A 26,444-nucleotide genomic window follows, 5' to 3' on the forward strand; every position below is an offset into this window, starting at 1 on the left:
GACAGAGGCATAACAAGAGCCAGTGGTTGGAAACTCAATCCAGACGAGAAATAAAGTGCACATTTTTAATAGTGGGTATGTGTATACTGTAATCAAACACCTGCGGCTGGCCCGTGTCAGCCAAATTGGGATCATGGGGCTTGAGCTAAGGGCTGTTTAATTGCAGCATAGAAGGTTGGGCCCGGGCTCGGGCTGGTCCCTCTCCCCACAGGATCCCATATCCGAGCTCAAATGTTTGCATCGAGTCAGCTGACAGAGGCCAGCCAGGGGTTCTTAATTGAAGTGTAGACACACCCAGTGCAGGTAATAACCATTGACACAACTTATCCTCTCTCACTTGACATCTTTAAGATATGACTGGATGGCTTTCTAAAGAATATGCTGTAGCCCAACCAGAAGTTATGGGCTTGATGCAGGAATCACTTGGTGAATTATATGAGCTATGCTGTGCCTTCTGGCCCTAAAAATCTCTGAATCATAATCACTCCTTATACCACCCCTACACACACCTTCTCTGAGCAGGAAACCAGCGTTGGCCACACTAGCATTCCCACCTTCACCCTCACTCCCCCTCACCCTCATCACACATACACACTCACTAGGTACTTGAAGAGCACTGGCTATCAAATGATGATACTAAATATGGGAGCAATGAGGGCAGAGCACAGGGAAGGATCTCCCTGTGCGCCCTATCCCCCACCAGCACATCCATTGTGAAGCAGCCATAATTTGACCCCTAACATTGTTCTTTGCCCATATGTGCACATAAAATAATGGATGTAACCAATTAATGGATTTGCCTCATCCAAAAGCTATTTCTTCCCTTGCTAAAAAGCTTAGCAGAAGTGGTTGTAGTTGAAACAAAACGACTTTTTTTTAAAAAAAGCTTGTAATAATGTAATCTTCTTTCACAAATTATCCTATTGATTTTCTTAATTGTCATGTAACATAATGAAAAGTTCATATTACTAAAGATCCAGGATGTTGTCATGCAGACTGTCTGCTCATTTAGTTTGTTACGGAAGAATTGCCATTTAGCCTCTGAATGCATAAAGGATGTTGAAAATAGTCACCGTTCTGTTATGTATTAGAATTTGTTGTTGGTAATCTAACTTTAGTTTAATATGAATCCTGTTTTCTAAATTTTCTGAATTATTTCTTTTATCCAATAGAACTCACTTAAAAGAACCATGAAAGTTTCCAACCTGCTTCATGCATTTATCTGATAATTAGCACTTATTTTGTCACCCACCATATTCAGCAACCTGGACTTCCTGCTGAGAAGTATTATAGCAGTAAAATGCTCCCCCTCTACAAAACACAGAAATCATTCACAGATACAGAGAGAGAGAATCCCTGATGTGCATTTCTAAAAAGTGTTTTGAAAATTGAAACATATGCATCTGTTAGTTGTAAATATTCCTTCAGTTAATTAAAGCAGTGGAAGTTCTCACTGCAGTTTTACTTTAAGCTATTATTCTACTTTGAAAAGTGACTATGTACAAATGAAACTTTCTCATACATCAGATTAGTGTGTGTAAGTGCTAATCCTTGTGTGTTTAGAGTCAGATTTGCTTGTTATTGTGTCAAAAGTAAGGTTTTCTTACTCTTGTTAGCTCTGAAAAGCCAATAGGGGTAAGGGAGAGTGAGCTGAACTCTTTTCCATCAACAGAAATGTTTATTAAATTATAATTGCACACAGAGCCAAGCAGTTATAGCAGGGCAAAGCCACTGCGGGCAATGAGGTTGCATGGGGTCATGAGAGGCATAATGTGGCCTGCAAAAATTTTTATTGCTGGTGGTGATAAGGGAAAAGGGAAAAGCCCGGCTTTACTTTCAGATAGTAGGTTGAGGTCTGTTTTCTTCAAAACTGAGCATATTTGGTTTGGAATTCATTGACAGACAGTAAATCTGAAACTCCATTATGCGATTTTCACAGAGTCAATGTTCAGAGCAGACAAATAATGCTGAAATAAGCGGTGCCATTTATTGGCTAAACATAAATAGCTAAAAGAGCTGAGCAAATAATTTGCAAAAAATAGTTTAGTCAATTAATGTATCTTTTTTTCAGTTTGTTGAGTGGCTGCAAAACAAATCAAGCTATACTCTAATTTATGCTCTGCGTTTATTCAGTTTTGTGAAATTCCTTTGTAACTCTTCTCAGTCTGCTTTCAACTTAACTCTCTTGAGTAATGGTGTATTGTCTGCAAACTTTGCCATCCCATTGTTTACCCTTTTTTCAAAATCATTTATGAATATGTTGAACAGCACTGGTCCCAGTACAGATCACAGGTCACTGGGGGACACCACTATTTACCTCTCTCCACTCTGAAAACTGACCATTTACTTCTGCCCTTTGTTTCCTGCCTTTTAACGAGTTACTGATCCATGAGAGGACCTTCCCTCTTATCCCATGACTGCTTACTTTGTTTAAGAGACTGTTGTGATGGACCTTGTCAAAGGCTTTCTGAAAGTCCACATATGCTTATAAAATTTTGGATGATACCGACCTTGGTTGCAAGCACATTGGAGGAGAGCACCTGTCAGGGATGCTCTAGATATACATGGTCCTGCCTCAGCACAGGGGGATGGACTAGATAACTCTCAAGGTCCCTTCCAGCCCTACATTTCTATGATTCTAACTACATAAGAAGGGTGGATGTTTAAAGGTGGTTTAGCACACCATCCTCTCCTCTGCATCTCCCATTTCTTACTTTAGGTGGCACCCCACATAGTGTGCTGGATTTTGTGAATCTCATTTTAGGCACCTGTCTCTCCCTGTTCATCATATAGGGAATGTAGGTACCTAACTTAGGCTTTGTGGATACCAGTGTTGTTCCAGTGATTTTCTGGGTGCCTAAAAGTTAGGCGTTGTGATGCTCAGTGTTGCAACACCTAAGTCACTTTGTGGAGCTGGGGCTACATGACTGTCTTTCACCATATATCATATTGCTGATGGCATGGCCAGGGTTTCAAATATTAAACTATTTGGAATGCATGCTAGTGAGTAATAAAATATTCAAGGATCACGGAGAATAAATCTACTTCGGTAAGATTCATCCAAGTTTTGGGAGCCACATGACAAAACCAAACGTGTTACCTTTTCCCCTGTGCTGAGTTGAACTTGAGTTGATACCAAGCAAATAACTTGAACTGAGTTGATACCAGGCAAATAATTTCAGTACCAGACAAATTGGTTGAAACTATAGTAAAGAACATGATTACCAGACATGTAGATGAACATGATATGCTGTAAAGGGAAGTCATGCCTCACCAATCTATTAGAATTCTTTGAGGGGGGTCAACAAACAGGTGGACAAGGGTGATCCAGTTGACATAGTATACTGCGACTTTCAGAAAGCCTTTGACAAGGCCCCACACCAAAAATTCTTAAGCAAAGTAAGCAGTCATTGGATAAGAAGGGAAGGTCCTATTATTGATTAGTAACAGGTTAAAAAACGGGGGGGAAAGAGTAGGAATAAATGGTCAGTTTTCACAATGGAAAGTGGTAAATAACGGGCTCCTCCAAGTATCTGTACTAGGACCCATGTTGTTCAACATATTCATAAATGAACTGGAAAATTATGTAAACAGTAAGGTTATAAAGTTTGCAGATGATACAAAGTTACTCAAGATAGTGAAGTCCAAAGCAGACTGCAAAGAGTTACAAAGGGATCTCACAAAACTGGGTGACTGGGCAAAAAAATGTAAGATGAAATTCAGTGTTGATAAATGCAAAGTAATGCACTTTGGAAAACATAATTCCAGCTATACATACGAAATGACAGGGTCTCAGTTTGCTGTTACCACTCAAGAAAGAGATCTTGGAGTCATTGTGGATAGTTCTCTGAAAACATCTGCTCAATGTACATCAGTTAAAAAGGCTAACAATGTTAGAAACTGTTAGGAAAGGGATAGATAATAAGACAGAAATTATCACAATGCTACTATATAAATCTCTGGTATGCCCACACCTTGAATGCTGCATGCAGTTCTTGTTGCCCCAACTCAAAAACATATATTAGAATTGGAAAAGGTAAAGAGAAGGGCAGCAAAAATGCAAGGAGAGATTAAAAAGACTGGGACTCTTAAGCTTAGAAAAGAGACGACTAAAGGGGGATCTGATAGAGGTCTATAAAATCATGACTTTGGTGTGAAGAAAGTAAATAAGGAAGTGTTATTTACCCCTTTACATAACACAAGAAACAGGGTCACCCAATGAAATTAATAGGTAGCAGGTTTAAAACAAACATAAGGAAGTACCTCTTCACACAGTGCACAGTCAACATGTGGAACTCTTTGTCAGGGGATGTTATGAAGGCCAAAAGTATAACTGGGTTAAAAAAAAGACCTAGATAAGTTTGTGGAAGATAGGTACCTCAATAGCTATTAGCCAAGATCATCAGGGCACAGCCTCATGCTCTGGGTGTCCCTAATCCTCTGACTGCCAGAAGCTGAGACTGGATGATAGGGGATAGATCACTCGATAATTACCCTGCTCTTCTAATTCACTCTGAAGCATCTGGCACTAGCCACTGTCAGAAGACAGGATGTTGGGCTAATTGGATCATTGGTGTCTATGCCCGATCTTATGTAAATTAAGCTGAGGCTGGCTGGAAGACAAGAATTCTGTTTTGCAAAATATTTCAAGATCTCTACATTTGTTTTTTGTTCTGCATCAAGATGAAACTAAGACCTTTCAAAATATTTCACAAAAAACAGGGAAACCCACCTCAGGATGGCCATGAGCCTAGTAGTTAGGGCCCTTACCTGGGATGTGGGAGATTCATGGTCAAGTTCCTGCTTCAAATCAAATAGAGAGAGATTTGAACCTGGGTTTCTGCATCCCTGGGGAGTGCCCCAACCACTGGGCTATTAGCTATTCTGGAGTGGGTCTCTGTTTTTGACCAGACATTTCATCCTGAGAAACCTTCCTTGAAGGTTTTGTTGAAATGGATACGTTTCCACAAAAAGTCTGTTTTTTGTTTGTTTTTTTTTAGAAAGAAACATTTAGTTGAAAAATTATCGACCAGCTCTAAATGAAGCCTGGCCAATCTGATCAAATTTGAATTATCTCCCTTTTTTTGCAGAAGGTGACCTTACACTGCCTATGTTTCGCAGAAATTGTTCACCACTCCCCCCCCCCCCGCATTGTTACATGAAACTGATGTTTTCCTGCTTTTACTTGTTTCAGCCTTTGCTTCCATTTTGCAGGTTTGTTTTCTGTTTGTCAGGTGTTACAATATTTGCTCTCCAAATTACATCAAAAGTCCTTATTTGGCATCCTCCTCCTGCTGCAGGGCACAGCAAGCAAATGAAAGGTATTAAAATGTGAAAGCAATCATCAGAGCATTTACTTAGTGTCAGCTTTGGCAAGCTGGATGGGAGGATAATTTGGCAGAGTTTCCTGTTTAGAAGGAACTCGTGCCAAAGCCATTTTGACACCTGGACTGTAATTTTACTGATAACTGTGTTTTCAGTCATATAAAAGTTCAGTGTAGATCAACTATATATACATTCCTATAAATTCCTGTGTCAGTTACATATTAGGTAAATTATAGTCATCCAGAGCTCCTGCAGAAATGCCCATAGGAGGGCACTTTGGAAGAGGAACTCTCTGAAATGCTCTCTCCATGGAGATGTTCCCAAATCATTCCATTAGTGCAAAGATTTAGCCCACATTGAACACATAGGGAAATCGTCTCTGATGTTGCTGAGGCACTGGGCAATCCACATGGAGGCTAAATATCTGGCTAAATTGCCATGAGCTTACCTTTGTCTTCAGATGATTCTCCTAGTGAGATCTGTGCAACATCATTATCTTCAGTATATTTATGCAGGTTTAATTTATTGCTTCTTAAATGTAATTTAGTGAATAATTCTGTTGATGATGGACTAGAACAGGGGCTCTCAACTGTGGTCCACCGCTTGTTCAGGGAAAGCCCCTGGCGCGCCGGGCCGGTTTGTTTACCCGCCAGGTCCGCAGGTTCGGCCAGTCACGGCTTCCAGTGGCCGTGGTTCACCGCTCCAGGCCAATGGGGGCTGCAGAAAGTGGCACAGGCCGAGGGAGGTGCTGGACGCCCTTCTCGCAGCTCCCTTGGTCTGGAGTGGCAAACCGTGGCCAGTGGGAGCCGCAATCAGCCGAACCTGCGGACGCAGCAGGTAAACAAACCAGCCCGGCGCGTCAGGGGCTTTCCCTGAACAGTCGGTGGACCACAGTTGAGAACCACTGGACTAGAAGGAATAGAAACCAGTTTACTCTACCTTAGCTGTGTTGGCTCAACATGATTAACTAACAGGAGTAAAAGCTACTAGAAATATATGTTTGTTACTAAGTCAGCAGATGTGACTCTGAATGCACAGAGAGAGACCTAGTGAATAAATGGTTGCCAGTTTTATACAGTCCCATTTCAAAGTAACACTGTATCTTAAGTTAACAATTATTTCTAATATATAATGGAATATATATATTTCCAATATATTATGGAAACATATTTTTGTAATGTTAACTATACGTATGGGTAACTGCCATTCATTTTGTTTAACAAACAAAATATCCTCCAAAAGAGAAAAACGTTCTATTTTAATTATTTTTTCTTTGACTCGCCTTAGATTCCACATAATTTTCATGCTGCAACATATGTGTGTGTGTGCGTGTGTGTGCGTGTGTGTGTTTATAGTAAAGCCTGCAGTAATTTTTATTGTAGTAGTAGTAGTTGGTTTTTTGATGTGTAGTACCAATAAAGGTGAAAACTCTATTGTGAATATATTTTGTAAGAGTATTGCAGAGGGGAATACTATTTAAAAATTCTTGACTTAGTTGATACAGTATTCTCAAGATTATGTTGTTAAGAAAGGTGAGCTATGGTATTATGCTGTATCTTCTTTATCACTTAAATATTTCTTTATTTGTCGGCACAGTTGTCAATAGAATCCATTCATTGTAACATTTCTTTTTATGACTTGCAATTTTTATGGGGCTATTTTCTTTATTTTATTTTGTAAATCCTGGGAAATAATGAGGTTGTATGCTAATAATATATAAAGGGGCTAAACTATGGGTTCCCAGTTCTAATAATAGAATAGTCGAGCCAATCTTACTTTCTGCCTGCATTAAACTGAGTAATTGTATCTGTATACATTTAAGAAAGGGAATTACAGAGCAGAGCAGAAGTGGTTATGCACAGTTTTATAAAACACAGCACCAAAACAATAATGCCAGACTGAATGCTTATTTAAATGATTTTACTGGGCTAGGTGTTTCTTTGAAGTGATTAGAGAAATATATAATTAATTGATATAAAGGTAGGTAGATATAATGTTGGATTGTCAATGTTCACTTCTGCAGATGTATCTTTTGTGTTGAATTAGGTGGAAACGGCAACCGATTCAGATACCGAGAGCAGAGGCCTACGGGAATACCATTCCGTTGGCGTGCAAGTGGAAGATGACAAACGGTAACTCATGCAAAATAAAAGTGTAACCTTTCAGAAGACAAAACACTTCTGTGAACAAACTGCTAGCAAACACGTAGATGATGCTGTCTAGAAATAATTCACAAGGCCAGGCTTATATGTGCATGTTGGCCAACTGCTAATGTTGTAAGAGATGCTTTAGCTCTCCCTTCATATTTACTCAGAGTTTCCAGGGTTTTTTTTCTTTGATTGGGAGGAAGTTAATGTTTGTAAGGTGAACTTAGTGCTCCTACTTAATGAGAGGAATCACAGAACAGGTGCAAGCACACTGACGCGCCAGCCCTGCAAAGGGATCCCCATGGCTGAATCTTTATGCTATACAGTCCATTTGCAGGATGGGGCCTACCTCAACCCTGACCTAAAGGGACTACTTCTAGGAGTCAGTTTCCATGGTCAATCAATCCTTGTCCAGGATTGTCCTGAGACTGCTGACAAATGTGCTAATTCTGGTGGTGGTAGGTGTTTTTATTTAGACACTTGTCCACCTGGCTTTGGACTGGGACTACTATCTAATTTCACAGAAGCCATCAAACAGCCTTTGAGGATAGTAATCACCTTTGCTTACAACTGACATGAGCTAAATTTGAACAATTGACCTGTATATTTCATGAACAATCCTTTGAGCCTCTGTTACAACTATTGAACATGAATTTATTCTAATATTTCAGTATCCAAGGTAAGTATATCACGACACACTCACCATTTCATAATAGTTCTATACAGTGTTTAAACGCGAACAAACATAAAACCACACCAGCCTCCTACCACTTTTTACATTTATTACAAAATTCTTGACAGCCTTAACTCAGAATGTCTTTGAGTAAGACACTTAGTACTTGAAATAATTGTAAATATTTATTTGATAGTCTTCATTTCAACAGTACATGCAGCACTGCAGGTCTTTGGTGCGATTTCTAGTTCTGTTTATTAATGTTGTGCAATATAATGTAATGTGAGAAAAGATCAATATTCGCTTCCAAAGGTGGTTTAAATCATTTTCATTTATATCTTTGTTCAGATCAATAATGACACCAGATAGACGACATATAGATTTTTTGTGTTGTCATTCACTCTCTTACGTTAAGTAACTAAATCAGTTGTAGGGTAGATTTTGACAAAGATTAATTGAAAAATATCCTGTATGCCAGCAAAAATATTTTTTACTATTAGATGCAGAAAGAAAATCAGATGTGTGTTGCCAGTACATTATTCCCTCTCAACGTACGTATTTTTCTTTCTTTTTTTTCCTTGCCCAAGACATGGACGGTTTAAACGTTCAAATAGTGTAACAGCAGCTGTTCAGGCTGACCTGGAACTGGAGGGCTTTCCAGGACACATAACAATGGAGGACAAGGGACTTCAGTTTGGTTCATCATTCCAGAGGCATTCAGAGCCTAGCACTCCTACCCAATATGGTGCAGTAAGAACAGTACGGACACAGGGACTGTTCAGTTACAGAGAAGATTACAGGACCCAGGTTGACACCTCAAATCTTCCACCACCAGAACCCTGGCTGGAGCCAGCCATTGAGACAGTTGAAACTGGTCGGATGTCCCCATGTCGACGGGATGGGTCTTGGTTTATGAAGTTGCTACATACTGAAACGAAGAGGATGGAAGGATGGTGTAAAGAGATGGAGAGAGAAGCAGAAGAAAATGATCTTTCTGAAGAAAGTAAGAACACCTCAGTATCTTTTGTTACATACATTTGACAGAGAATGTGAAGCTGTGGTTTATATTTATCATTAATTGTATATATTAATTTTATATATTAATCAATTTCTATACCACTTGGAAATGTCTTAGACCCTCTACAAGACAAACAGAGAGAAGGTTTCCACTCTGAGGCGCTTACAGTTAAAGCCCCCAATCCCGCAGTTGACTGTGCAGGCAAACTGCTGTATCTGAATGGAGCCCCACTGAAGTCAAAGAGGGTCCATCTGTACAGTCAGTTCCAGGATCAGCCATGGTTTTTGACATCATGAGTGAGATTCTGTGCTCTGCCTCTAAGAGAGAGAGGAGGAGCTAATGTCACAATAAGTCACTCTTGTGCTCACCTGATTCTGAATTGCTCCAGGGGTCATAGCAGGCCTTGGTGTAATTTAGTCCTGAGGAGCTTCTATCTTATGGCAACCTGCCCATGCCTAAGTATGGCAGGAGCATTGCCCAGAATCTCTTTAGTGCTACATGCTTGAGCCCCACCCCTGACACAACCTTTCTGGCAATCCTGTGCCAGGGCATGTGAGAGGATTCTTGAGAGACAGCCTCCAACAGTCTTCTTCAGTTCCGCACCGCAAAACTTTTCTCCCAGCTGGATCCAGGCCTTTTAGAACCCTTTTACTCTACTCCAGCCCTTTTCCTGGCATAAAGGGGCGGGAGCGATGATGGGGGAAACAAAGATTGGAGAGGAAATAGAGTGAGGAAAGACAATGGTTACAGCAACAGGATTCTGTAGTTATTTGGGCATGTGTCCTTTTAGATGGTTCAGTTACATTTTGTTGTTGCATTTTTAGAGAGAATCATTATTATTTGCTCGCTTCTTGTGGAGACCATGAGAGAAGTGATGGAGTGAACTAAAAAGTGATCCAGGTTTCTTGGAGCCAGAGCCATGTTGGCATGAATGATGCTGATAAATAAAACTGCTCCTACCAATCTGTTAGATGCCTCCCCACAACTCTATCCATTGCCATGTATATTTTAGCCTTTGTCGACAGGCTTTTTGGCCAGTTTTCAGTTTGCATGACAATGTTCCTATCGCAGCCAATTTGAGTTGTTTTTTTTCAGTTCAGACTTCCTCAGGCACAGGATCAATTCATTTAGACTTTTGCTGCCCACATATTTCCTCTTCAAGCCCTGCCTGACTCTGAATGTTCTTGTTTGACTGCTTCCTCTCTTCTATGTCAGATTCATGTTTTACCCTCACATCTCTGGACAGTCGCACAGTCCACTGTCCCATTTCTATTTCTTGACTCCTCTTTTTCAGAGGAAAGACAGGCTGTTCTGTTATTAATTCATTTTTATTTACCCTTAATTATTTTGCTCCACCATGCTGTGCAAAAGCCTTTGCTGAGTAACTGCATTATCATACTGCTGCAAGGCCAGTCTTTCCACCTCAACCCCCTCCTTTTCTCTTTTGTCATTCCTTTCATTGTGTTATGTCTGAGATTGGATTGTAAGCAATTCAGATGAGGAAGTTTATCTTCATACTGTGAACTTCTTAGTACACTCTTAGGTGCTATTAAATAATAATAATAATAATTTTATAATATTGTGCTTTTGTTAGAGTGGCTTTTAAGACTCCCTAGACTTCTTCCATAATAGTGGATTTTAATATCCCCTCTCATGTACCTTATTCATCAGATTTCTCAGTTCCCCCAAATCGAATGCCCTTGTACTATTGCAATCTGTAAATCATTTGCTTTGATGAAATCAAGTAGCTCAAAGACACAGATTCCAAGGTTCTCTGTTGTTCTCAGTCACTGTTCAGTCCTCAACTGGTAGATACAGCTACATTTGGTTGGGGTCATTACTTTCCGGAACATAAAACAGTCTTCTAAATACCTTAGGAAGCTTTGATTATGTCATGTTGTATTAATATTGATATCTGGATCCTTAACATCCCCTGTGCTTATAGCATCCTGCAGTTTAGATTACCATAAAGTACAGTGCTGCACCAGTGTAACCATACTTTTCAGATAGTTGTGTGGGACAGATGTCCATGAGGACATCATTTGGCTTGCTGCATTTTTATTGCTGTTTAGATCTGGTGAGACAATTTCAACAAAAAATAAATGTGGAAGAAATGAGAATTGAAATGTCATGACTTTATTTTTCTCCCATTTGCTGAACAACTCTATTACTGGTGGTGGTGCAAGAGAAGGAGAAAAGCCAGCCTCTTGTTGCTGAGATGGAGTCACTGAGATAAAATAAACATGGACTCCCTGTGATGTTGTTTTTACAGGATTATGTTTCAGAGAGCTGCACTTTGGCGGAGATTCTGCTGTTGCTGACACTGAAGTCAATTGAGTTATTACAGGTTTACGTGGTGTAATTGAGAGCAGATTTTGGCTCCAACTAATTGTAACATGTGGCATTCATACTGCTGCTTTATATAGCTATATGTCTCAAAGGTCCCTCATTTCAATGAACATCCCTCCTTTTACTCCCAAATTTACATGCATTAACTACAAACAAATTTGCATTGATATGATTTGCTTCAGGAAAAAAAAGAATCATGAAGTTATCAACAGAGTTACTTATATTAAAGGAATGAATTCCACAGCATTTTGAGTCTTCTGCATGAATAATTTTATTCATTTTGGGGTCTTTTTCACACACTGCATCCCACATTTAGGCCTTGGCAGACTGAGTGCTATTCTATCTACCATACCCCAGGTTTAGTGATAACCCAGCATGAAATTTATCTTGATGTATTTAAACATTTGGCAGATCCATGAAGAAAATAATCAGAAGTGCCTGGGCCAGAGGCAGCCAAGTGTATTTTTTCATCTTCCACTGGAACATACTATACCCAAGAAACTTCACAGCAGAGTTTGCCCATTCAAAATGTCACTGTTAATGCTGAATCCCTTATTTGAGTGTCAGATCTATTAATTGTACCACAAGTGCAGATATAGATGTATATCCCATAGGCGAACCTCGTACTTTACACAACCATTTATATTTCACAGATAATCTTGAAAAAGAGGGCTTAAAATAGAGTTATGTTTTAAAAAGCAATTTCACTTTGTGTGTTAGGACAATAGCCTTGAGATCTTAGAAAACTGTTTGATTGCCCTATTGATTTTTTTCTTTTACTGTAGCCTTTCTCCCATAATGTTGTTTTAAGATCTTCACTCATTGAGAAGGAAAGAATAATCACTGCACCAAAAATAACCTTTCATGTCTCAAAGTCCCTCTCTTTATTTATCTATTTACTTATTTATTTGCTCAGTTAACAGTAAATTATACGAGTGCATTTATTTCTGTAAATGTCATTTATTATTTATGTGGGTAGATATTGGTGTTTTTATAGTTAGGAAATTCTGGCTGTTTCCAGGGTAAGTCATTTGACCATGTTCACTGGAAAAGTGGCCCACGCTATTTTGCAAAGATATGTGTTTCTAAACAACAGCAATTAGAGTCTCAGTTTTGCATTCAGGAAACTACGTTAGGCTTACTACTGTTGGAGGGGTGGTAATGAGAAGATCGCTATCCATGTTCCAGAGCTCCACAGCACAAGGAGAGTGAGGAGCCATGTGGTCCTCAGAGTGCAGCAGGGGAGTGATTTCTAATGGCAGCTGGGAGACTTGCAAAATAAGGCAGTGAGTAAGTAAGCTATGCAGGGCACTGAGAGTTGTGGGAGCTAAAGACACCACACCACAACATAGGGAGAGGCATGGGAGCCAGGAATACTGTGGTACTCTTAAGTTCCACATTTGTCCTGTTTCTTCAGAACCTGGAAATTAACGAGCAGACACTACCTATGTGCATTGTTATGCCTGAGGGAATTCTGCAGTAAAAAATTTAAAATGATGTGCACAATATTTTAAAGTTCTGCAAAATTCTGCATATGTTATGTGTCAAAATAACACAATATGATCATGCCAGTTTCAGTTATTTTGGTAATTTATTTCAAAATACTTGTCAACAAGTATGTCTGTAACAATACAGATGATAAAAAAGATTCGGGATTTTTTTTTTTACAAATAGATTCCTTACTAGGCATATTAATACAGAACTTTGAATAATACTTCATTTAAACTACAATACAGAAAAGAGTTTCCTGCACCCCTAAGAAGCAGTGCAAAGGCTTGGGGGAGTCAGGGGTAACAGAGGAGCTGACGGAGGGGGAAATAATTTCTGGAAAGGAGCCTGGGAGTGAACCAGGAGGGTTGTTCGGTGTGAGAGAAGTATGGAACAGATTTTTTGGGTTTTTTTGGAGGGAAGGGATTGTTAGGGAGTTGGGGAGCCTCCCCCATGCAGAGCCTGGCTGACCCCTAGCCTCTCCCAATCAGTCAGGCACATCTGCCTGTGTCCTCATGTGTCCCTGCATCCCTCTCCCCACTCCCATTCAGCCCCCACCCCAGGTTATGACACTCCACTAGCCCTTCTGAACCCCAGTCTATGTGACCCCCCCAACAACCCCACGTACCCTGCTCTGTCTATCCCCCCACCCATATGTGCCTCCTGACCTGGCCCCAGGAGCAGGGCGCTGTGAAGAACACAGCCTCCTCTTCCTTCCTTCCTCCATAGCTCACTGCTACGGCCAGTGAGCCGGTTGCCCTCTGTTCTGGTGCTACAGAGGCCCCTGATGGGCAAAAGGCATAACTGCAGTGACTCTTTGTCAGAATGTATTTTCTGTGGAGAAAAAAAAAATCTGTGGGGGGACATGAATTCTACACACACACAGAGGCACAGAATACCTCCAGGAGTAGCACAACAAGGAATGTTACAGTGGAAAGCCAAACCAACAGCCAAAGCACCCAAACATTCAAATATATGGAAATTAAGAGATGAGGGAAAGTAGATAAACACTCAGATACATTTACAGTTCATACAGTACCCTAAATAAGTATGCCTAGTCCAAAAGCATTTTCATTCTGCCTCAGTGTAGTCACCCAACCTAGTCTAGATACTGTACCCAATTCCCAAGTACTATGGTGAATTACACGCAGTGAATGCCTAAGACAGCCCAAATGTCACTGCACTCTGATTCCAGATGTTCAGGGCTTTGGGTGAAAATTACTTGTCAGTGGCAATGCGTTTCTTGGGCAAAATTCTCCATATCACAAAGTACCTCAACCATTGGCTCGCTTGTTGCTGATGTGAGAGGCCACTGAATGGGTATGGCAACTATGATACCCTTTGGCCCCTGAGGCAGTGTCTCTAGGTTAGATGGGAGAGGCATATTAGCAGAGCACTGTGGAGAAGATCTACATTGCTACTACCTGAGCTGGATCTATTGAATTGCTAAATATACTGGCAGGAGTTAAATTCTAGTGTTGTGAATCTGGCAGCTTTCAAGACCCACTAAAGGCTTGTCTGTATATCAGTTTGCACCAAGTTAGTTAAATTGGTTAATTAAACTAGTGAAAACTCCTGAGTGGACAGACTTATATCAGCTTAGCTTGGCCCTGTAAATTTGCAGGGCCAGCTAAATGGATATAAACCAACTTTAAATTAATTTAAGTGTCCACACACAAAGTTTTACTGAATTAACTAAACTGATTTAAAATCACACCTTTACATATATCAGGGCAACTTGTGTGTGTAGGCCTAAAATGCAAACTTTTAAAAAATAGTCTACTATTTGTGGAATTCTGTATGAAAAAAAAACAAGACTTGGAAAGATTTGGAATGAAATTTACTGTTCAAACTACCTTGATTCATTTTGTAACCACTTCAGTCCATAAGACAGTAGATTCCTCCAGGTGGAAGGTATATATTTGGATTTCTCGTGGTAGGTCCTATTGCACTGCAATCCTGATTCTTACACAGCCAGAAAGCAGCATCTCCTCCTCTCTTGCAGACTATCCCTCTTTTACAGTGTTGCGTCTCCTCCTAGCTTCTCTGATCAGTTCCCCCACCTTCTTGATATGTTCCTGACTCATCATCTCGACACATTCGCTTCACCCACGACCACCTGTTTTGCTCCCATGACCCTTATTCCACCTCATGCCTACCTTTTCCTCACTACTTTTTTCCCATCCTGCTTGCATGCCTCTGTTCCGATTCTCCAGCTTTCCCTCTTGCCTTCCCTCACCTGTTTCTGCTACTATTCCTTCTACTTTCCAGGTCTTGGTGGAGCCCCTTTTCTGTGGTTACCTGTTACTCTTTCTCCCTTCCCATGCTGCTGTTCCTTCCAAGTTTCTCCAGAATCCACACAAAGACCTATATACCAGACGCTCCACCTACCTTGCAGCACCCATAGATTTGCACCACTCTGGATTTTCAGGGACGAGATGGTTATCTGCAGCAAAATACTGTGACCCTAGGCACACCTGTAGTCACACCCTACATACAACTGCAATGATATTTGTACAAAGTATGCCTTGTAAGGTATCATGTGAAAGCTAGGAACCTGCTGATTATTAATACTATTATAAAATGCATGTGTTAACCTTATATGTGAAGTTAGAAATTCCCTCTGTATGATGTTACTAGAGCATGTTTAAGACAAGACAGCCTAATCTAGGTAAAGGCGATAAACAGGTCTATGCTAGACAAAGGAATGTGGATTGACCTCAATTTACATATTAGCAGTAAACAAAGCCATTGCTAAACTAGCAGGGGTTATCCTGGTCCTGAACTCGAGAGAGCAGACTGAGCCCCCAGGAGGCCGTCCTGACTTGTAAGACAGAGACATCCCTTTGGGATATAAGGAACACAGAGATACTCCATCTTGATCCTTCACCTTAGGAGACAAAGAAACCAAGTGATTTGATATCTGTGATGTGTCCTGGCCAGTAAAAAGTTGGGTAAGAGACTGGGGGTAAAATAAACCTTTTTGAACAAAGACTGTAACTTGCTACATTAAAGTTTAGACTTTCAGATGCATGTTTTCACTTTTATTTGCTTGTAACTATCTCTACTTTTTATCTCTTTTAGTTGGTATCACTTAATCCATGCTCTTTTGTTAGTAAACTTGTTTTACATTTATTATAAGCCAGTTCTGTGCTGTGTTTGAAGGGAAGGGTGTATCTACCCCAGTTAAATTAATAAGATGTGATGTACTGACTAATTAACAGAGCAGCAATCTTAATATTGTCTGTGGATGCACAGTGGTAGGGGCTGTGCATTGCAGAGAAACATCTCTGAGGCACTCGGGCTGAAGTTTATTGATCGTTACCTGCTAGGCAAGATCTGGGCCAGGCAAGCCTGGAGCAGTTTGCTGGTGAAGGAGACAGATTAGGGTGACCGGGAGCTGACACACAGTCTAACTGCCAGCAAAGCTCACTCTTGCTGAGGAAGAGAGGTAACACAGTGTCTCACAATTCTGGGTATCCCCAGCAGCATGTTACAAATACTAACAGTAGCAAAGCAAGATTCTCATTAGAAATGAACAAGTTTACTTTGCCTTCCCTTCTCACCACAGCAGTCTTGGGCCACAGTGAAGTGACCCTTCCCCACAATGATGAAAATTGGATGCAGCCCTCTAGAGCTTTTAAAAGCTAACACTGCCCAGTGGAGGGGAAAATTGCTTTCCCAATGAAGGGATTAGCATAATATTTGATGCCTGGACAGGAGGGGAGCAAGCTCAGTCTGCAACTGGGCTCTTGTTCATCTTGAATCCATGCTTTGGAGACACATTTCCTAAATGAAATGGTTCACATTTCCCAAGCAGTGCAGGAAATTTAGCAATATATATTAAAATTAATTAAAGAGGTGTGGCTAAATCCCCTATACTGCTCTGAAAATCTCAATTAGTATATTTTGTTATGTCCACCAATTAATAAGAAAGCTTTCCAGGTGTCTTATTCTAAGTAAAAGTTATACTTTTATTTTAACTAAAAAGCTTACTTACATATTTTCCCTTTCCTGTTCAGGTATCCAGTCCATCAGCATCTGTTGGAATTTAAATAAAAAATTAAATGGCTAAAGAATATCTTTGTTTCCCCAAAACAGTATTTTAAAGCCAATAAAACACTGTGTAAGGAATCTAAGAATCTCTCTTAGCACATTAAGTGTTCTGCCCCTCTTTGAATCCTCCTTCAGTTAGCTGGAAAGTGGATCTACATATATTCTCATTCTGTTCACAAGGATTCCATTGTGCAACTTTTGTGACAGTAGACATAATGTAAGATTAATTCCATGGAAATTTGTCAGTTAGGTAACATCTCAATAGCATGAAAAGCTGTGGGATTACTCACGCTAAAATTAAGTGTGTCGTGCTTTTGAGCGTGCCCTGTAAGATTTCACTGCAGATTTGAGACAGCGGCTCCCCACTTTCATTTTTAAAAAGCAGCTAGAATGTCAATGGTTTGGTGTGTAGTCAAGACTCTGTAGTGTACTTTATCAATTATGTAAGATTCATGGCATAGGCCTGATTCTGTGCTTGTTAAAGTCAATGGCAAAACTCCCACTGACTCAGTAGAGGAAGGTTTAGTTCTGATTTCCAAACCACCCCACTGACATATGTCATATATTTTTAATCTTCCATTCTCATGGTTATACAACTTATTGAACTAAAATAGACATATTTGACAGTTACACTATTTGACATTTTTAACTGACACAACTTGTGCTGCAATAAAATGCCATCCCAGACTAACAAACCTATACATAGTGCTAAAAAACATGTGTGTTGTGAACGAGGTTTGCAGTTCAGTAAGAAGATTTAAGTTTAAAAAAAATTTATATAGTAAGTACTAAATATAATTTACTCACAAGCACAAAAAATTAGAAGTAGATTACAATCAAAATGACAACTTTCATATAGAATTATGATTTCATATATATGTATTATATATAACTTAGATGTTAATGCCTGAGAATTAAAAAACGATAGTGTTTTAAGAGGTTCAGTAACACATTTATTATGTGTAGTTTCCTCATTATTATCATATCGACTGCAACTGAGCAGAACTATTTTAACCTACGGGGAGTAGCGCTTAAGCAGAATCATGGTTACTTTTGTGTAAATCTGTATAACCTTTATCTACCCCTTTGTGCACATGTGATATAGAACTGTATTCGATTGTATGATTACATCATATATCCCAAATAATATGATCTAGCATCACACAGGATTTTTTTCTGCAGTATTATAACATGCTTGGTCCATGTGGAAAAGTTTCTGTGGCATTATTTGTGCATCTTGTATACAAATAACTTTCACAATCTCTCTATAAGACCTGAACCTATTCCTGTTGAAGTCAGTGATACAATTCCCATTCTCTTCAGATGGAGCACGAGCAGGGTCCTAAATAGTGGTACTCAATGGGAGAAGATTAGTTAATTAATTAAAGAGTGTATTGTAATTCACACTCATGAGGGAACAGAGCTAAAGTTGCATGACCATTTCCTGACTTTTGAGTGGTTAACTGTACAACCTTGATTTTCTCTTAGTAGGTTTTTCTTATATGGAATTGATAGATATGTTGGTTAATTTCATCATCGTTCATTGATTAGCAAAATTCTTTCTAAGGATTACAAACATCTCAACCTCTACAGTCTCTAACATTCATCATCCCTTCATGGAGATAATCAATCTGCACTCATCAGAATAACTCCCCAATGCATGAAATTAATAACAAGGTTTTGGCTGTGTATTAATTCTGTGCTAAAGATTATGAACTGAAGTATTTCAATACTTAATTTAATTACAGTAAAGCTGAGAAACATGAATAAGAGAGATTCTCACTTGTTATAACTTTCTAAGTATGATTTACTTATTTAAATGTAAATAAAGTTAAGAAAGACTGTAGCAAAAGGTAGGCTCTTAATAATACATATTGGTTCACCAATCCCAGTGCTATAACATGTTACCCCCTGCTAAGAGCTAACTTTTGAAAGGTGATGTGTTGCAGTGTACTTCTGATATAGTATCTGCTTCAGTCCTTTGTTTCTAGCACTGCTGAAATATCATTCTAGACCTCTACAAGACTGGCACAAATCAGTATAGTAGGGTTTACTGAATTTGGTAGAAAGAAAAGGAGTACTTGTGGCTCCTTAGAAACTAACAAATTTATTTGATCATAAGCTTTCGTGAGCTACACATAAATTTGCTAGTCTCTAAGGTAAGCTCATATGCTTTGTTAGTCTCTAAGGTAAGCTCATATGCTTAGGTGCTCTGTTTAATTTGGGCCTTTATGGATAGTCCTAAGTATGGGTCAACATGTACCTGCACCATTCCAGGAAGATCTCTGGGAGGCATTCAGGCTCAGGTTCCTCTGAGGTTCTTGTAGTAGGGTACTGGGTTCTGATCAGGGTCGGGGCAGCATCCACAGAATTGTTAGTGTAGTTCCAAGTGAAGGATCTTTATCATTTGAGCTTTCAGAGGTAGAGGGTGAAATCCTGGCTTCATTGAAATCAATGGCAAAACTCCAGTGGGGGTTGGATTTCACCAGGAGAGAGAACATTTTGATTGTGAGATTCCCAGACTGGGTTTACAAGGCAGGCATCATCTTTTTACCCATAAACTGGGCAAATTTAGTATTAACATCATTCAAAGACAATTAACAAAGAAGTCCAGAATGCATTTCCAGGCATCTGAAGAAGTGGGGTTTTTACCCACGAAAGCTTATGCTCAAATAAATCTGTTAGTCTTTAAGATGCCACCGGACTCCTTGTTGTTTTTGTGAATGCCATTTTACAAAGTCTCTTTTCAGTATAAAACAATGTTTTAAGGAAAACTAATACAATATTGTTCTTGATTCATAATTATTTTATATTAAGATATTAACACATGAGCTAGCACTTAATATTTTATAGAGACTGTGCTTTAGAAAGATGTAGTACTTTAATTAGTTACTAGAATGTTAATGCATGGAATAAGCCCTGGCTAGTTAACAGAGCCCTGCTGCCTACGATGTGCTCTTAGGCCCTGATCCCAAGCCTGTTAGCATCATCAATAAATCATATTCCACTGTGGAGTAAAGATATTATTGGGTTGAGCTCCAGATTGTTAGTTGTGCCTGATGATGCTTGTGAGATAAGGTTAGAAAAACTGATGGACTGTGGAGTTGAATAACAATTTAGAACAGTGCTTGTGACAATCCACTGGTCTTATTGACTTTCATGGGCTGCTGAAGTATTTAAAGTTAAGTGCATACTTAAGTGCTTTGCTGGATAGGGACTAAAGCATTTGCTAAAATAACTTCAGGATGATGACCCTTGGGACTGAGCTTTGGTTTTGTCATTTACTGTATAAATCAAGGTTTGCCTTAAAACTAAAATCTGAGTGCCTGCCTCAGCAAGTTATTTAATATTTTCTCAAATCTTTGATTTCCTAGGAAGTGGAGACAGTGTTAGGCTTGCCCTCTTTTCCTACGTTAACCGTCCCTGCATTCTTTCCAATTAGTAATGTATTGTTTATTATTGCCAGGGGAGCAGGGAGGTTGGGTATAATGCTATACACAGCCTCAGAGTCTTCTGATAACTGCATCTTCCTCAGAAGTAGTTTGTCTACATAGTCTCTAAAACATAACAAAATAGTTACTAATATTCTGAAATAATAGGAGTTCAACTCAGTACTTGTATCTCATCACAGTTTTGCATTAACATTGCTTCAAAGACACCGGTTGGCAAAAACCTGTCTACTTGTTCAGTTCTAGGTAAGATCCGAAGTGCTGTTGGAAGTGCTCAGCTCCTTATGTCTCAGAAATTCCAGCAGTTTTATTGGCTTTGTCAACAGAATCTGGTAAGTCAATATCCCTACCCACCTCTCTCTAATCCCTCCAATATCCTGGGACTGGCAGCTACAACTGCATGGCATACATATTACTGGATAGTTTAAGCAAGTTGATACCTACATTGATCCACAAAAAATTGGTTTTAACATTCCAGTTCAGAGCCAAATTTAACCATCTAGTTACTGCACCTGCATAAAGTTGTACAAGTCCTGCCGTTTCACTTTGGAGGGTTCCCAGGGCCCTTATTTGTCCTAGAACTCTCTTTTTTTCTTCTTAAGCTGAGTCTGGCCATAAAAATATAGAATGGAGCTTCTTATTTTTCCCACAGAGTAAACGTAATTTCAGGCTAGGCAACTTTTATTTCAGATTAAAGAAAATAAACAAATATAAACTCTCTGTGAGACAGAAAACACAGTGACTTCATTTTGTAATATTCTGTATCTAAACTGAGAATGGCAGCCACCTTAGTAGTAGGGAAGAGAAGACTTCCCTTGATTTAAAGTTGCAGTACAAAGAGAACAGAATTGGCATGTGTTTTGGTTATATAATTACATATATACAGGTCTGATCCTGTCAAGTCAATGGGAAATGAACGCATTTGACTTTGGCATTTGGCATTCACAAGCCATTGACTCCCCACAGACTGGGCTACAGTGTGTGTGGAGGCTGCTGCAGGCAAAGGTCTAATGTGGTGGTTGTAGATTGTCTCCACGGCTGCTCTGAGGCCTAGAGGGAAAGATTCCTTACTGCTGTCTTCACAGAGATCCTTACCACTCAGGCCATCTCTCTCTAAAGTTGTCCAGCTGGTCCCTACCTGGAATAGCACTCTCAAGAAAATGCCTACACAGCAAAGGATTATGTCCCCATAATAGCTTTTCTTATATAATTTCCCTTTAGTACCCAAATGGATTCATAATGAGATGAAGGTCTTCAGGCCAATTCATTACCACTATTATTGGCTGTCCATTAAGTCATACTGCCTGCCCTTGGCACAGAAACTACCTAATCAAAATATCTTGAGGGAAGAGCTTGCCCAGCCCTTTTGGGACCAACCAATAGAACTTTTAAAATGTCTTAGATAAGATATTTGTGCTGTACATAAACCCTAAGACCTGAGAAAATGTAATAGCAACAGTAAGCATAAGCTCGAAATTAATTCATAACATGATTATTTTTGTCTTCTACTCAGATATCACTAGTGGGATAAAAAAAATTGGTTTCTCATGTTCTCCTTCCTCTGTAATGATCCGCAAACATAGTCTGTATGACAGCTTACTACATTTTAAAAGTGCAGGTCAGCTTTGCACAAGAATCTGCACAAGCTACAAGAATCAGTGTATAATGTATAACTCATAGATTTTGGGGTTGTATGCGAGGCACATATTTTCAGTCACAGTTCCCAGCCTCATAATTTACATTGCCTTAGCACTGTGTATCACTGTAACAATAGAAACGGTCACCAGGCATTTTCAACTGTATACAAAGGTGCTTTAAAGAACGTTGTTCAGTGGCTTCCGGTCTATTTATATTTTCTCTATTGTGCATATGTCAGGACCCCAGTGCCATGCCAAGGCCAACTTCCCAGGACCTAGCAGGATTCTGGGACTTATTGCAGCTTTCAATTGAAGACGTCAGCATGAAGTTTGATGAACTGCACCAGCTGAAACTCAATGAATGGAAACTAACAGAATCACCTGAAAGGAAGGTAAGCAGGCCAGATACAATAAAATTTCCCTTCAGATTATAGTGATAAGGCCTCCTGGTGTTACAGTCAGTCCAGAAAGTGATTGGTTTCAAACCTGAAAATAGAAAGTGACTATTTTCCATTGCCTCATTAACAGACAACACTGTCCAGAATCAGGGCCTTGAGGTTTATTTTTACTTTCTTCTCCCATTTTTGGTTTAAATTGTAAGATATAAATAATAAAGGTATAAATATCCCTACCAGCCCTGTGCCTAGTCACTGTCATTTGGCCCCTTGAATTCTGATAACAAATGATTGGAATTGAAAGATGCTCTGATTCATTCAGATTGAAAATGCAACTGAAATAAAGTCCCTCATGCTGTCACACTGTGAGCAGTTAATATCTGGGGACTGCATCCTCTACTTCCTTCCTAATGGGGAGATCTGACTCCCCAAGATCTCTGGCTCTCTGGGGCTGTGCACCATCCCCTCTGAGAATCTCGAGGACTGCAGATCAGCCTGTGAACCTTGTGTGGATAGAGGTTGCATCCTTGTGAATTTCATGCTGTCTGCACTTGGGCTCTCAGGCTCCACATCCCTGCGGCCCCCCTTGTTCACACCAGTAGCAGCACAGATTGCAAATGAGCCACAGTGGCAATATTGCTGTGTATCTGCTTTCTTCTTTACGCTCCTGGCTGCATCTCTGCTGATTACAATATTGTACAAACAGGGAGGGTGTCTTTAGCTTAGAGTCAGTGAAGCTGGCCCCAACTGAATACTTATTTGGTTTTGGAATGCGACTGGAGGCATCTTGTCAGAAGTTGATGTGCTCTTTCACTTCTTCAGGCATTTAGTATAACTGCCTGCTCCTCATCTTGAGTTGCTTGGCCAGGTAGCTGGTGGGTAGGGAGTTTCGCTTTTGCTGATGGTGGGGGTGAAAGTAAAAGATGATTATAGTGGCAGCATTGGTGATTGTCTAAGGAGGAAACTAAATCCTAGTAAAGAGAGAGAAGATGGGAGGAAGGGCACTGGGATGTAGTGCTCCTGGCTGAAAATAGCAAATAAAAACAAAGCACTCTGGCAGAACGTGCTTTCAGGAAGAACGGTGCCTGTGTCCCCTCTCAGGACTCTGCAATAAGTCCTTTAATTTGGAAAGTTGGAACAAGACTGCCAAATACTGTAAAATCTAACCAGTGATAAGTGCATTTGACTATTAGGTTCACCAGTTGCAATAAGAAAACCTACACAATTCATGCCCCTCAAAAGATCTTTATGACATAGGTCTTGCAGTGGATTAAATTAACAATTTACCAGTGTGTCCTATGTAAATAGTGACCCACTGTATCGATAATTATTGCAGCATTAACATGTACCAATGGCGGAAAGCTGCATCATGATAACAATGCCACTGATGCAGGAGGATACATATCATCCAAAGCTTTCAGTTCACAGCCCCACTCAGCAAATGAGTCAAAATAGGAGATCCAAATTTTGAAATAAAATCTGCATTTCATTTTTCAAAACAATATCAGGCTTAATAGCTGCAGAATTGAGCTACCACAAGCATTATACAAACATGTATTAAGAATCACTTTATATTCTAATAATTTCTCAATATGATTTTTTAAGGTATTCTGGGCTGATGTATGGAACAATTAGCCCTACATTTCAATCTGTCTAGTTTGTTTTTGTACGTTACCTTTTTGCAATTCAGAGAGGAGACTAAACTAATAGAGATATATACACAGCTGCTATCTCATACCCAGCTGAGGCTAAACTCAGTATGATTAATTTAATTAAAATCCTGTCCTGCTAATCTTAGACAGGCTTTTCATTGGACCAGAACATCCAGATACACTGAGTTCTTATCAGCCTGTGCTTCTGAACATAATGGATATAATGATGTGCCAGGTAAAATAAAATTATCACAAACATGAAAGTGAGGTTTGCAGCATGCATGTGTACAGTACCTGCAATGAGAGTAAATGGAGATTCACTCTTTATACTGTGCTATTGTACTGCAATGCAATGCATTGGAATTTGCACTGGATTCTGCAATAGCTGGTCCCTCCTGCCCCCTCCCCCCCCGGAGTCCCCAGAACTGATGGTGATTAATGTTTTACATTAATTAGCTCATCTCAGAGTATAAATTGAGCATGTTTATTAGTTGTGTGACAAGTATTTTTTCAATTGACATTTCTCTAATGTGCATGTTTTATTGATATGGTGCCTTTCACATTTAACTCACTTTTCAATTTTCAATAACCATTGTAGGAAGAAAGGAAGGTTCCTCCTCCAGTACCAAAGAAGCCCCCAAAAGGAAAATTCCCTATAACGAGAGAAAAGTCTCTTGACCTACCTGACAGACAACGTCAAGAAGCCAGAAGACGACTAATGGCTGCTAAGAGAGCAGCCTCCTTTCGGCAGAATTCAGCCACAGAGCGGGCAGACAGCATTGAGATCTATATCCCAGAAGCCCAAACCCGGCTTTAAAGACAGAGCGCTGCAGAGTGTCCTTTTTTAAAACAAATGCTTGTACAGTTTGTCACTTACCTGGTAATTTTTTCTCATTCTCTCCACTGAATATGCCCTTGCTGTTGTGTTCTTTGTGCCATAAGCACAGTGGAATGCTTTTGATTTCCTCAGAGTTTGCTGAGCTCCTTGCAAGAACTACTTCTTTTTGTATTTATTGTCTGACTTACAATCAGCTACAATGGATAGGGCTTGTTGAGACCTGACTTATCCAATATGTTCTCAGAGGACAACAAGAAACACCTCTTGAGATGGAACCCAGCTTACTTTTTTGTTATTTATATTTTTATAAATTGTGTGATAATTAAGGATAAGAATAACAAACTATAAATGGGTGCATCTCACCATTCACTAGAGGCATTAGCTAATACAAGTAGAAGGTGCTACAAATGTGAAGTGCAGGAAAGAAAGAACCCATTTATCTCTCTGACCTCCAGTTTCTTTTCCTTGAACCCAGCTAAAATATTTGCCCATGTGCTCTGCCATTCTACCCATCTTTGTTACTGCAGAATAACATTAGGCCTCTCATGTCAAGTCAAGTTTCTGGAGATGAACAGGAATATCCAGCCACTAAAACTCCGAAGTTCATCAGGAACCAAGGTCCTATTGGGAATGCCCACTGAGAAATGTTTGTGATAGCAGTATAACGACATTCAGAAATCAAAGCAAAATTATAATGCAAGAAAACTTGAGTGATGGGGAAAGGAAAGTGGAAGCCTTAAAAAGTTAGATCTTCTGTAGCAAGATGTGTAAAGAGAACAGTTATACTTACTCCTTTGGAACACTCATTGCATTTTAACAGTTCTTTTATGTGTTAACTTTTTATTTTACAACAATCTTCTCTCTTTAATTTCAAAAGCTATGCTACATGTGATATTTTAAACTCTCAAAATGCTATATCAATTGAGTTTCCAGGGTATCCTTGAAAAAAATATTTGCTTGTTTAAAATGCCAGTTGTGATGTTGTAACCAATTTAAGAAATATGAATGTGAGTGGTAAGTATATCTAAGTTTAAATGGTTATCTTAAGGTAAAGGTGAACTGTGGTTTACATTTTTTTTCCAGAAATCTTTTTCCTATGCAGTATCAGTTAAGGCAAGATGATTCTCTTGCTTGTGTCAGACTTAAAGGAATGATTTGATTGTAAAATGACTTCCAGACATGGAATATAAGGAAAGTAATTTTTTCAAGCCTCTGATTATTACAAGAGAAAAGTAGGAACCATGACAATCAAGAGGCTTTAAATGTTCATTTGAAATAAATTTAGATTGTATTATTCCACTTCATCTACCTTCCCAAACATAATTGAGCATCCCAGCTCTTAGACATCTTCAGATAAAGATGTAATAAAAGATATAACCCACAGATCCTGATACCAGGGTTCTGATTCCTGCTCTAG

The 26,444-nt window shown here is 39.5% G+C and overlaps 1 protein-coding gene across 1 annotated transcript in view; it reads left to right on the forward strand.

Moving 5' to 3' along the window:
* The window catches only part of DLGAP2 (DLG associated protein 2), a 695,707-nt gene extending 670,576 nt beyond the window's left edge, over positions 1–25,131 (forward strand). The window contains exons 11-15 of the mRNA XM_073336187.1: positions 7,372–7,457; positions 8,733–9,148; positions 20,746–20,837; positions 22,382–22,534; positions 24,788–25,131. Coding sequence (XP_073192288.1) covers positions 7,372–7,457; positions 8,733–9,148; positions 20,746–20,837; positions 22,382–22,534; positions 24,788–25,006 — 966 coding nt within the window. The 3' untranslated portion in view covers positions 25,007–25,131. The remainder of the gene's footprint in view (positions 1–7,371; positions 7,458–8,732; positions 9,149–20,745; positions 20,838–22,381; positions 22,535–24,787) is intronic.
* Positions 25,132–26,444: the final 1,313 nt, after the last annotated feature.

This window comes from Lepidochelys kempii, chromosome 3 (assembly GCF_965140285.1).
Source record: "Lepidochelys kempii isolate rLepKem1 chromosome 3, rLepKem1.hap1, whole genome shotgun sequence".
Classification (NCBI taxonomy): domain Eukaryota; kingdom Metazoa; phylum Chordata; order Testudines; family Cheloniidae; genus Lepidochelys; species Lepidochelys kempii.